Source organism: Corythoichthys intestinalis, chromosome 14 (genome assembly GCF_030265065.1).
Source record: "Corythoichthys intestinalis isolate RoL2023-P3 chromosome 14, ASM3026506v1, whole genome shotgun sequence".
In the NCBI taxonomy this organism is placed as follows: domain Eukaryota; kingdom Metazoa; phylum Chordata; class Actinopteri; order Syngnathiformes; family Syngnathidae; genus Corythoichthys; species Corythoichthys intestinalis.
In genome coordinates this window covers 38,899,986-38,913,350 of record NC_080408.1, presented here as the reverse complement: position 1 = coordinate 38,913,350, position 13,365 = coordinate 38,899,986, and the positions used below count along the sequence as shown (strand labels likewise).

At 38.8% G+C, this 13,365-nt stretch overlaps 1 protein-coding gene across 1 annotated transcript; it reads right to left on the bottom strand.

Moving 5' to 3' along the window:
• Positions 1-7,319: 7,319 nt before the first annotated feature.
• On the bottom strand, positions 7,320-12,927 carry snai2 (snail family zinc finger 2). The gene is made up of 3 exons (XM_057857580.1): positions 12,678-12,927; positions 12,098-12,607; positions 7,320-10,156 (listed from the first exon to the last, which is right to left on the bottom strand). Exons 1-3 carry the CDS (start codon positions 12,754-12,756, stop codon positions 9,975-9,977), a joined length of 771 nt encoding a protein of 256 aa, XP_057713563.1. The 5' UTR covers positions 12,757-12,927; the 3' UTR covers positions 7,320-9,974.
• Between the last annotated feature and the right edge of the window lie 438 nt (positions 12,928-13,365).

Below are 13,365 nucleotides of genomic sequence, written 5' to 3'. Positions count from 1 at the left end.
GCGATGCTCCAGAGGGCTCAATTTACGTGCGACTCACAGCGTCTGTCAAAACATCAAGTGACAAAAAGGAAAAGCAGCTTTTAATATTGTATTCTTCCTTCCCTGCCGCTGAAAATAACAATGCATCATGAATGAATCATTTGTTATTCATTGTGTGACTTGTAAACTTCCCTGTGTTTACAGATGCACTCATCATCATCATAATAACAAAGGTTTGGTGTGTTCAGAGATGACAAAATGTTGTTACCGGGCAAACTAGCTTGCTTCCTTATTTCATTTAAGTTTACTTTTAATGCTTCGTAGTGTGTAGTTGTTTATTCTTCTATTGACAACATTTTATTGAAATTTGATAAGTGTTGTTAATTCCAGCTTAAGGTTTAAAGTAGCTCACCAACAGACCTACAAAGATGCGCACGTGCAATTCATTTTTCTTTCGTGCCGTTAGAGTTAAAGCTAAAGTTCATTTTCAATCACCTCATTTACTTGTTTATTTTATAAATATGTATTTCTATTTTGGAGGTGATTTATTCCCATATATGCATTTTATATTTGTCTCCATTGTTTGATTCATGTTTCAAAAGGGTTCATCAGTTTCCAGGACTTTTCAAAGTTGGAAACATTTCCATGGGAATTAACAATAAATGTGAAAGCATGTTTTATATACTTGATCAGTTTTTTTCCCAGGGAGTATTATTGAAATTTCGCTATCAATGATGTACTATCAGGGAACCCTTTTCTGAAAATTGATTTTTTTCAATTGAAAAACTCCCAATCTCGGAGAGACACCAACACCAGAAGCATATATCTCAGTTATTCATTTAGTAGAAATTTCCTTTGCAGTAAAATTGTCTGAGCGTAATCAATTTTTTCATTCGTAACCACTCAACTATCTGCTCTCATTTTCATCAACTTTAATAGCGGCTTCACCATCTCAAGTGGTCAAGGCTTGGCCTGAGGCAGTATTTTTTTTTTTTTTTTCATGTGGATCTATGCGAATGTAACAAATTCACTAAAATGGTGTTTACAAATGAAATAGCCTGAGGTGAGAGAGAAGCTAGGCCTAAAACTGCGCCCTGAGGAACTCCTTGTCTTGCTTCCACCTACAGTGGTATGAAGAAGTATCTGAACCTTTTGGAATTTCTCACATTTCTGCATAAAATCACCATCAAATGTGATCTGATTTTTGTCAAAATCACACAGAGGAAAATACAGTGTCTGCTTTAACTAAAACCACCCAAACATTCATAGGTTTTCATATTTTAATGAGGATAGCATGTAAACAATGACAGAAGGGGGAAAAAAATAAGTAAGTGAACCCTCTGCTTAAAGGGACTTAAAGCTAGAGTGTCTGCTAAAGACTTACAGAAATCACTGGCACAGTCCAATATCTTTGTGCACACATCAACTATATGTAAAACTATAGCCAAGAATGGTGTTCATGGGAGGACTCCACGGAGGAAGCCACTGCTGTCTTAAAAAAAAAAAAAAAAAAAAAAAAAAAAAGCATCGTTGCTCGTTTAATGTTCGCAAAAAAGGCACTTGGACCTTCCACAGAAGTTTTGGCAAAATATTTTGTGGACTGAATAAAACCAAAGTTGAATTGTTTGGGGGTAACACACAATGTAATGTGTGGAGGAAAAATGGAACAGCTTACCAACATCAGCACCAGGAGCATCATGATTTGGGGCTGTTTGCTGACTCAGGGCCTGGACAACTTGCAAGCATTCATGGAAGAATGATTTAATAAATGTGTTCATTTATTAAAATTAATAATAACTAATACATAAAATAATGAAACTAAAATGAATATAAACAAAACTACATATATAGTAGTATGAAAAATATCAGAAACTTTTGGAATTTCTCACATTTCTGCTTAAAATCCCCATCAAATGTGATCCGATCTTTGTCAAAATCACGCAGATGTAGAAACAGTGTCTGCTTTATAGGTTTTCATATTTGAATGAGGATAGCATGTAAACAATGACAGAAGGGGGAAAAATAAGTAAGTGAACCCTCTGCTTAAAGTGACTTAAAGCTAGAGTGGTGAGTAGTTTAAAGCTGCCCTGCCCATCACCCGAGCATCATGATTTGGGGCTGTTTTTGCTGCCTCAGGGCCTGGACAACCTGCAATCATTCAGGGAAGAATGAATTCAAAAATTTATCAGGATGTTTTTCAGGAAAACCTGAGGCCGTCTGTCAAACAGTTGAAGCTAGAAAGAGGATGGATGCTGCAACAAGACAATGATCCAAAACACAGAAGTAAATCAACTTCATAATGATTTCAGAAAAACAAAATACACGTTCTCCAGTGGCCAAGTCAAAGTCCAGACTTGAACCCCATTGAGATGCCTTGGCATGACCGAAAGACACCCATGCCAGGAATCTGACTGAACTACAGCAGTTTTGTAGAGAAGAATGGGCCAAGATTAGTCCTGATCGATGGGCCAGACTGATCTGCAGCTACAGGAAGCCTCTGGTTGAAGTTATTGCTGCCAAAGTGTGTGTGTGTGTGTGTGTGGGGGGGCACACAATTCTCAATGTGATGGTATACTGACTTATTTTTCCTCCTTCTATCATTATTTGCATACTATCCTCATTAAAATATGAAAACCTATAAATGTTTGGGTGGTTTTAGTTAAAGCAGACACTCTTTTTTTCATCTGTGTGAGTTTGACAAAGCTCAGATCACATTTGATGGTGATTTTATGCAGAAATGTGAGAAATTCCAAAAGGTTCAGATACTTTTTCATACCATTGTAGCTTTATATGAATATGTCTAAAGCAGCTCTCGGCTCCAGTTTTAAGTTGTTGTTGTCGTAAAAAAAAAAAACAAATGAGAGAGTACGACATGTTTTACTTCAGGCAGCCACATGGAAATCTGATCAAGTATATCTGATCAATAACATGACACGATGATATGTGACCTCTGCTTAGTGAGGCAGCAACTTGAGCTGTTATCGATTGGGACAACACACACAGCTCGCCCATCTGAAGCACTCACCATCCCTTTCTCTGATCAGTTTATCTTGTCTTTTTAAACAGCAGCTGACCTAAACCTGACCGCTGCTGGAAATAACATGCAAGTTCCAATTGTCGAAGAAATAGTACACCGATGTAACGGACGCGCTATAATTAGGTGCTCCAGTGGGAAATCTCGTCACCGGGAATGAAAAAGTCTTCGCTAACAAGCAACATTCTTCCAGGCCGTTATTGGGAAAGAGCAATACACAGTTGTGTTCTATTTGATGTGCCTGCTTTGAACGGGAGGCTTTGCGGAGGGTCGCAACAATCGGACCTCTGACGATAGTCTTAATTGTATTTGTTCCACTTGACGGTTGTAGAGGAATCACACTCGCTGATTCATCGTATAGTCAGTGGAGCCTTTGCCTTTAATGACCCACTTGCGACCCCCTGACCCCTCTAGCTACTCCATGTGTCACGTAGGGACAGTGACTCCCTATGTGGTGGAATGTAAGTCAGAAAAAGGAATGTGTATTCGTCAAAATCAGCCAGCCGAGGTTTTTACATCTCGTCTGCTCTTGGGCCGCCTCTTTTGTTGGGTCTTGAAATTATTTTGGTCAGCCAAACCCAACACTTGATTGATTTCATGTTATCTGAATGTAGGAGAATAAAAATAATATCAAGTAGGTGTTGGGAAACCAAACCCCTGGCACAGGGAGTTCAGACACCTTGTTGATGAATTGATTAGGAAAAAGTCTGGATTATTTGGCTCGGCATGCAAAGGATGAAAATAGAGCCCTTTTACTTGTCATGGAATTCTGAGTATTTTTTCTGCTTTTTCTTTCTGCTTTTCTTTTTCTGATTATTGTAACTTTTGTTTTATTCATATTCTCTCATGAGGACCGCAGGGGTTCTAGTGTAGAGACAATAGACAGGAGATTGAGTACACCGTGAACTGCTTACCAGCCATTCCCAGGGTTGTCGTGACATGATTATTGTAAAGTTATGACTTCTTTTTGACCGCTCAGGAACGGACTCAAAAGGTCACTCACATTGTTGTTGTTCTCACTTTTTTCTTAATAAAATTGAATAAAATAGATATCGTTCTGTTGTTCGTGGAGAGATCATGATTAAATTTTAAGGTCCAGTACAGTATACTCCATGCATCGATCCTCTGAGTCTGATTTCTTGATTTCATATTTATTTTTTGGTCTCAGGGATGCTTAAATTGATTAATCCAAAACATTGGCTGAAATGTGTTCCTTTGGGCTTTCATTGTTTGTTTGGACTTGCTTATTTATTTCTTTCTTTTTACAAAAGTAAAAAAAGAAAAGCATTTTGAACAGGTAAAATGCTTAAATCTGATGATTGAATGATTACAGTAAATTTAAAAAGAGTCAATATAGTGTATATACAGGGCATTCTTATTTTTTAATTTTGGTGCTTTGAATTGTACAAAAAAGGTAAAACTCCAATGAATTCCAGCGTTTTTTGTTTTTTTTAACCCTTTAACACCGAACGTGTCGGCAGCGACGCGTTTACGCATATCGTCTTTGAAGCTTCGTCACGCTGTAATTATGCCACCCACGTGCCGCTGGTTGGTCTCATTTGAAAGTGTGGAAGTTGATGTCCACACCAGTTTTTATTTGAAGTCAATCGGCCAAGAAAAACGGGAGATAATGTCATTTGAGTTTTATAGTTTTATTGCACTCATAAATATGCATTAAAACGCTGCATGGACCATGTATCCATCTCCATATTTCCATCATTTCTTGTCCTTTTTCAAAACCGAAAGCAGCACAAAAGACTACATATCCCAAGAGCCGTTGTGATGTCAAGAACGACGAACCGAATGTGGACATTTTTAATAAATTTCCGAGCAAGGCGCCAACTAAGGAAAAGGAAGCATGCGAAGCAAGCAACGGCCGGTGTTGTGCCGAAAAATAGCCGCCCCGCGTGAGCGACTTTGAAACGTGCAGAATGAATCTAAAACTACATTTAGCGCAAGCTAATGCATTATTACATTAACTCAAGGAAGAAGATGAGCCGTATTTGTCGTTGTTTTCTTGGGATGAGTTGGCGTCTCGGCAAGTAGAAGTGACAGCAGCACGCAAACGGCGAAAGAGTAGGCTGTGTGACGCAGCTCCGTGACCTTGAACAGAAGAAGCTTTATTGAGTGAAATTTAAAAAAAAAACTATATTGGGTCGCATGCCTGAAAAATTTGAATTGAACCGAACTACTTCTCAATATTTTTTAAAATACTTTTTTTCAATGTTATATATATTTTTTCTTCACTATAATCTTTTCAATTTTTATGTAGATGTGTGTTGAAGAAGCTTGATTGCATGTACGTATATACTTTTGATAAGGTGATGGGTACAACACCTAACTTCACAAAGAGATATCCGCCAAACCCTTTTTATGTTAGATGATATATATAATTTTTTTTCTCACTATTTTGCACAGTATATAACCTGTTTTGACCCGAGTATGTGTAAAGGCCAAAAACGCCTATGACCATACCTGCTGTTTGTGTTGAATTGTCAAACATAAAACTATTCAATCTTATTTTTTTCTATTGAATGTTTATCCTAACAAGTTGAATAAATATTATCAAGCTTCAAAACGGTTGGTCGAGCATGTTTGGTTGTCAATGGGACATCAATATTACAAATTTTGCAAAAAAGATTATGGGATTTTTTTGTCTTTTTGGGTCCAAAATGTAGATTGTAACTGGTCAGTGAAGAAAACAACAGTTTAGACATGAAGTTCAAGGTGTCCTGAAAAAAGGGACCCAACTTGGCCACTGTAAACAATTTTTTCTTTGAAATATAAAGGCAACATCAAATGCATGCAAATTCGGCCAAAATAGGCTTAGGTGTTAAAGGGTTGAATAAATATTTATACACATGTTCAAAATTGTTAGACATTAACAGATTACATTGTTTCTACTGAAATACACGGAAACACGGACGAAGCCCTTTTACATGCTACTGCTTTGCTACTTCTGGGACAGGGTGTCTTGAATCTAAGAAATTTTCTACCCAGTGCTGGTCTCAGTTGCAGATCATCAGTCTTCTCAAGGATTGTAAGCCATAATAGGAGAATTGCTATAGGGAAAACATTGGACTAATCTGAAGCAGCCTTGTATGTACCCTGATCTAAATCCTATTGAACATCTGTGGAAGGTGCGTAGTATGCATCCTTCAAAAACTTGAGACATCAGGTTTTGAACCCTATCGTAAAATAAGGTATGAGTTATTCACACCCTTCGTTCACCACTATAGAGTCCTTATTATTTGATGTGACACTCACCAAAGCTTGTATGCATATGCTTTCACTAATAGAGTCCTCCTCCTTCCAAAACTGTATGCATCTAATATCCTCGCTGAAGGGCAAAACATTTTCTTAAACTGCTGTTATTTGACAAATCATCCTTCATTGCTGTAAAATGTAGATTCGCATGATGAGGAGGCCAAATGTGCCCCTCTGGAGTGATATTTTGGTCTCCAAGCCCCGCCCGCCACCTGTGTGATGAAGCTGCACCTCATCAAAGAGACTTGGAGGGCAAAACGGCTCTTAAAAAAAAAGTCCAGTGGTCCCATGGTGCCAGTCTTCCTTTTCGATGAGGAGATGATGTGAGTAATAAGAAAACCTTGCTTACACCTGCTACTCTCTGCAAGAGCTTGGAGCCACCTGGTCGAAGCCAAGACAAGCACCCTGGAGAGCTTTACAGGGACTCAAAGGTGGGAATTTGTCAGATGGCGTGTCTCAGGTCAGTAGTTTTCCCAGCACAAACAACGACACACACACATAAGCATGAGCGCAGTCCCTCTTTGGTCGCATCCTTTGAAGCTTTTTGAGCGCTCTCCGTGCACTGCAGTGTGGAGGCGATTAAAATACGCTACGCGACGTTGCCCGAGGACACCCGTTTAATACTTGTTGCAAACATTTGAGAATTTCAAGCAGGTTGTCAAAGCCAATGCCGCCCCCAAAAATCCAAATAGCTCCACAGCCTGTTGGACCCCTGCAGCGAGTTCAACTCTCAACTTGTTTGATGGCTTCATAAAAATGTCACTGAAGCGGAACAAGTGCTTTTTCTGGACTTTTCTTTAAAAATGAGGGAAATTTCTCGGGAAAAAAGAAACTTGTCTAATAAAGTCGTGGATTTTTGCACGACACATATGACATTATTTTGTTAACAGGTTTATTTGCAAAATTCAGATTTTTGTTTTGATAAAAAAGATAAAAAATGTAAAATTTTGACCAGTAAAAATATCAATATAAGATAGTGTTACCTTTTTGGTGAAAATCTGTTCTTGTAAAATTGTAATAATATGATGTAAATATTGTGACCTAATTGTGAACCACTCCCCCTTTTGTGTATTGTTTCTACAAGTGTGCATTGTATGTGCCCAGTCAAAATACAGGACTCTGATAAACCTTGAATTCATACAATAAAAAAATAGTGCATTTTCACTCCAATTGGTGTCAATAGACGTGAAATTGGTTTACACTGGGAAGGCTGGCAGTTTTCACAGCCAGTTAAAATGTTTTTGACATCTATCTCCGTCAATGGCTGTGAATTAGTTAACCTTGTCTACAAACCTGGAATTCACAGTTGGAATTCACAGTTGAGTAGCCTTAACCATTCCCACACCTCTCCCTGCAACAAAACGTAAATGAAAAAAAAAAAACATGTCTGTCAATGAGTTGAAGTGGAAGTTCAGAATTTTTGACATTAGGCTTTATCTTCGATTTAGGGGGGTTTAATTAGTCTGTTGAGTTCATTAAAAAAATCTGTATGGTTTGTTAGTTTTTTATTATTTTCAGGGCTCCAGATTGGCTAAGCCAATAGTCCTCTGCTAGCATGCCAATAAAAAGGGATATTAACAGATCTAACATAGTTAAATAAATTTAAAATGCAGCTCAATGTTTGAAAATCCCATGAAGCCAAAACAATGTTGCACCAAACATATTAACAAAAACAAACAAAAAAAAAAAATCAGCGCTGAAAACACCAATGTAAAATCCCTCCGCCCTGCTTGCCCAGGCAGCCTGTTCTCTGCAAAGCAGCTGAATGACTAACGTTGCTGTTCATACTGCAGTTATTGACATGCAATGGTAAGTTTTAATAACTTTATCCTGAAAACATAGCTAACACTAGTGATTGCATGCGTCATCTGTGATTCTTCTGCGTGCATGTTGTTTTTTTGGCATGCTAGGAGGGGATTATCGACTTGCGTTTGCTTAGCCACTCCGGAGCTCTGAAAATACTAAAAAACTAACAGTTGCAAGGATTTTTTTTTTTTTTTTTTAAACCAACTCCACTGACTAATTAACCCCCTCTAACTCAAAGATTTAAGCCTGATGTCAAAAATACCGAACTTCCCCTTTAATCTTCATTTTGAAAGGGCATCATATCCAGCTAAATCTTCAATTTCAGATCGAAGTGACCTCAGCTTCAGCCTTGTGTACTGCTTTTCAATTGAGCGGGCTGACTGTTTTGAAAGAAATACGAATGAATAAGGATAAAATTCAATAAATTGATCCCATGTTCAACATGTGGCTTCCAAAGAAACTGAAACAGAGTAAAACACATCATACATGGATTTCATGTGTGAAAGAGATCTGCAAAAACAAATGATCCAGACATGCTCACAAATACTATAGTATCAGTGCATGCACGACATATTTTGATTTATTACATTATTTTTGTTATGAATTGGCATATATAGCACAGTTACTGGTTAATTACTGGTACATGTGAGATTCTTGTCAATTCTCACTCTGGCAAGAGCAAAAAGACTTAAAAATGGCAGCTTCCATAAGCAGGAAAATTCAATGTTTAAACCTTTTTTTTTTTTTTAATAAATACTTTGTAGATTTAAGTATGGTCACATGATATTAACGCTCCTGTGTTAAGAGCCCTTCTGATGTTAATTTTGGTAATCAATAAAGAGCAATATTGGACAAAATGGCGGCCCCACAGAATGAATAAAAATTTTAAGATGTTTTTTTTTCTCTTTTTTTTCACAAATACAGTACCAGTCAGGATGACACACAGAACAGATTCGATAGGAAAACAATATTTTTACATTTAGTACCCCTGTAAGTTTCAGCCAGCCTTCAGGCGTATTTTTCTTCAATTTAAGTTTGTTAATGCTGCCCATATCACGCTAGTGAACAGATGAATTCACCTTACACAATTTCCTATGGGAAAAACTGTCTGATTTTGCAGGTTTGGCTGCATCCAGTCAGGTGGAAACAGTGCACTCAGTCAGGCTAAAGAAGGCATTGTGGGCTCTAAAAGGGTCTAACAAGTGAGTGCCGATCAATATAACTGGTATGTGTTACATTTCAACATGGTTTGATGTGTGCTGGGTTGGGAAGCGGGTTCAGGTCTAATTTTCAGAACTCAGTCACGTCCCCTTTTACTTTCCAAAAGCACTTCGATCAAATATAAAACCACGCAAGATTGCCTCCGACCTCTACAAAAAAAAGCCGTGAGACTTTTTATTTCCCAAAGTGTCACGCAAATATGAAAATCAACTTTCATTGCAGTTTTAATATACAATCATCGCAGTCACGCTTACATTCAATATAGTATAAAAAATATAAAAGCCAAAAATACATATTATTGCTGAATAAAAATGGAGGCACTTTAAAACAGGAACAAAAGATCCCTACGTGAGTGCTGGCAATCTGAAGTGTTTGTGCAAAAATTTTAAATTCCCTAAGAAACAATGGCTTCAGTATTCCACTAGTGTCCTTTGTACTTGATGTGTCCGAGAAAAAAGAAGGCACGGGAGACGTAGACATGCAAAAAGTGCATGAATAGCACAGGTAGATGAATAAGTAAGGCTTGGAACAGGAAGCTATTGCAAAAACTGATGAAAAGGACCAAAATAATTCCCTGACGACTCAACCAGGCTTAGAAATTTGGTTTAAAAACAAACAAAAATCGCTACAAAAAAGTCTGATGGTAGTGGAAGCAAGTATCCTGTGTTCAGTGCGCTACGCAGCAAGCGGATTCCTCGTGCTTGTGCAACAGCGACATCCGTGAAAACGTTTTGGAGCAGTTCTTGCATTGGTACTTTTTCACATCTGAGTGGGTTTGTAGGTGAGCCCTGAGGTTGGATCTGTCCGCAAAGGCCCGCTTGCAGTGGGGACACGAGAAGGGCTTCTCGCCTGCCAGGAAGTGACAAAATAAGAAGTTAGGACACACTATGTCACGTGCACATACAGATGCAAACATGAAGCATTTTTGGACATTCAACGGTGGGAAATATAAAGCTGATGGGCTGTTCACGTTTCATAAGTGCAGTTTATGTGTGCCGCTGTCCGATTGTGAAAACAAAAAGCCTCCAAAAAAATAATAATAGTAATAATAAACGTAATGCTTTAATATGCTCTGTTAGCAGAGTAAAAGGAGTGCACCACTGCACCACAGGTGTATGGCTTTAAAAATTTGCTTCCTGAATAAAAGATGATTACATCCAGTATAATGACTTTTTTGGGTACAGTGCAGGGGATGCGTGACTTGAAACAATATTGACTCTAAGCATAATCTATTAGTTTGCTGCAAAATGTTTTCTGTTAAAGGAAGTACACCACCCTAAAAATATTGACTCTAAAAATGTGCACGATTAAACCAAATGTCTTCATTGGCTAGCCAACAACTGGCTGGGGAGGGTGCGCCGAAAAGAAGCTGTTGTACTATTAAATGTAAATGTAATGCCTGTATTGGCTACAAATAGGTGTGCCAAGTCTGTTTGGCTGTAAAAGAGGTGCACCCCTTAAAAAAATAAAAATACAGACGCTGAAGAAAAATGATTAAATATTTTGCGTTCAGTGACATTTTAAATAAGAGGCAGTGGCCCCTCCAGAAATTTTTCATAGGGGTGGCCAGATAGTGCCACTTAAAATCTTGGGGTGGCGCACCAAAAACTAAAAGTCATAATTTAAGGTTTGTATTATGTTGTTGCAGTAAAAAGGCCTTAAGGCCTTCAGAAAGCCTTAAGGGCACGCCCACTGATATACTTAGGTGTATTGTGTTATATTTAATGTACTGCTGCAACAATTCATCGATTAACTCCAGTCATTCAATTCGAAAAAATATTCGAATTAAATTTTGCTGCTTCGAGTATTCGTGAGTAAAGTGTTTGCATTTAGTTTTATTGATTTGGGGGGATACGATGCCCTCCGGTGGCAACAGTGAATATGACATAACTAATTTCACATGGCTAAATCCAGCTGCTCCCTGTTAAGACCAACATAAGCTAAGTTTTGGTTTGAGGTAATGTTTTTTTAATCCATTCGTAATTTAGTTAATAGGTATATTTAGCCATTTTTGTGGGAATATGTGTTTAAACCATTTGTTAAGAGCACTGTAAAAAAAGTAAAAAAAAGTTAGCCTTTTATAGCATTGAAGCTTGCAGACTTTTGCTATGTAAGTTAGCCAGTTGTTCTTTTGTTGTACTTAGATCCTCATTTATTTATTTTTATACTGTTTGAGGCTCGGCTCAGGTATTTTAATTTTTTTTGCTCCTTATCCGATTATTCAAACTAACTAGCTCATCGATTAATTGACTACTAAAATAATCGATAGCTGCAGCCCTAATTTAATGTTACTAATGATTTAATGTTCCACAACAATTCTGTTTTTTTATGTATATGTTACGCATAAAGTGAACATTTAACAAAAGCGGGGTGGCCAGTGAGGTGGCCAACAAATTTATTGAGGGGCCGTTGCCACCTCTGGCCACCCTCTGGTGGCACCACTGATAAGAGCATACGCCACTTTGAAAAAGTTTAAATTATGAAAGTAAACGTGACTAAATATGATGCATTCATTGGCTGAAATGTATGTCAGGGTGAAAGGAGCTGCACCAACTTGATGAAAATGTCATAACTTGACTCACATATATATTTTACTGGGAAAGCTGGCAGTGAAAACAAATAATTGAATTCTGAAAAGCATACTGTATATTTAGTGAGGGGTTTTGGTTTACTATCGTAGTAGTGCACCTTCTTTGTCTCAACGTAGAGCATCAATTCTGACAGTAATCTGATGGTGCACCTCATGACTTCCCTTCTTTCTGTCTCGCCTTGAAGGAGGCCTTAACTCACCCGTGTGCGTCCTGATGTGTCCCTGCAGCAGCCAGGGCCTGGAGAAGGCTTTCCCGCATATTTTGCAAACGCACGGCAACGTGTGAGTCCTAATGTGCATCTTTAATGCTCCCAGGCTCACGTACTCCTTCTCACAGTATTTACAAGTAAAGCACTTGCGGGCCTGCAGCGCGTCGCAGTGCAGCTGCTTGTGCTTGACGAGTCCCGAGTAGGTCGAATAGGACTTGGCGCACTGGACGCACTGGAACTTGTCCGCGTCCTGCCGGGGCGGCCCGGGTTCCTCCTCGTCGCTTCGAGGGCTTTCGGAGCCGCTGTGGTCCTTGGAGGAGGAGGACGAGGAGAGCGACGAAGGGTATCCGGATAACGGGGACAAGTCGCTGGGCAGCGGGGAGAGCGGGAGGCTGCTGGTGGTCCACACCGTGATGGGGCTGTATGCAGCCGGGCTCAGGAACTCCGGTTGAGGGATGACCGGCAACGGAAGGCTCTTGTAGAAGTGCGGCATGATCAGCACTGAAACAAAAGACTACAAGTCAGCAAAACTTTTAAAAACTTCTCTGAACAAAACTTACTTCCCTCCCACCTGTTGGACTTTCCAGCTCGCTGTAGTTGGGCTTCTTGGCAGAGTTAATGTGCTTCTTGACCAGAAAGGAGCGCGGCATTTTGACGTTTAGTCCCCTCCACACTCTTAAATAAAGTGTGAAATAGACGTTAGAAAGGGCGCTTGTTTCCTTTTTTTTTTTTTTTTTTTTTAAAGACGGAAATCCTGCTTGCTCAAGTCCTGTGGAGGAGAGTCATGTTGGAGGCCAGCGAGTGCAGTGCAGAGAGTTGCGCTAAAGAGCAGTAAATAGTCTTTAGATCAGGTGCGAGGGCGGGCCCCCAGCTCTTATTTGCATACGAGGCCAGCGTCGCACCAATTAAGAGGCGAGCTTGGTGCACCATATAAATCAGGGGGCTGGGCTAGCTAAACGAAACAGGTGCAACTTTTAGGTGGCCTGCATTTGATAAGTTCTGCTACTAAGGCTATCAGAGAGCAAAAGTACATTTTCAATATGTAAAATGGCAAAAGTTTTAGTGATTTTAAATTTGAAAGAAAATTCTGCTAGTATTAATTTTAAAAACTCTACTGTTAGGAATTAAAAATACTTTTTTTCATTTTTCATTTTTGGTCATTAAAAAAATTTAACAAAATTTAAAAATATATTTCCTAAAAATTACCTAAAAATGCCAAAACTCTTGATAACACAAATCACTAAAAAGTTAGGTGTTTT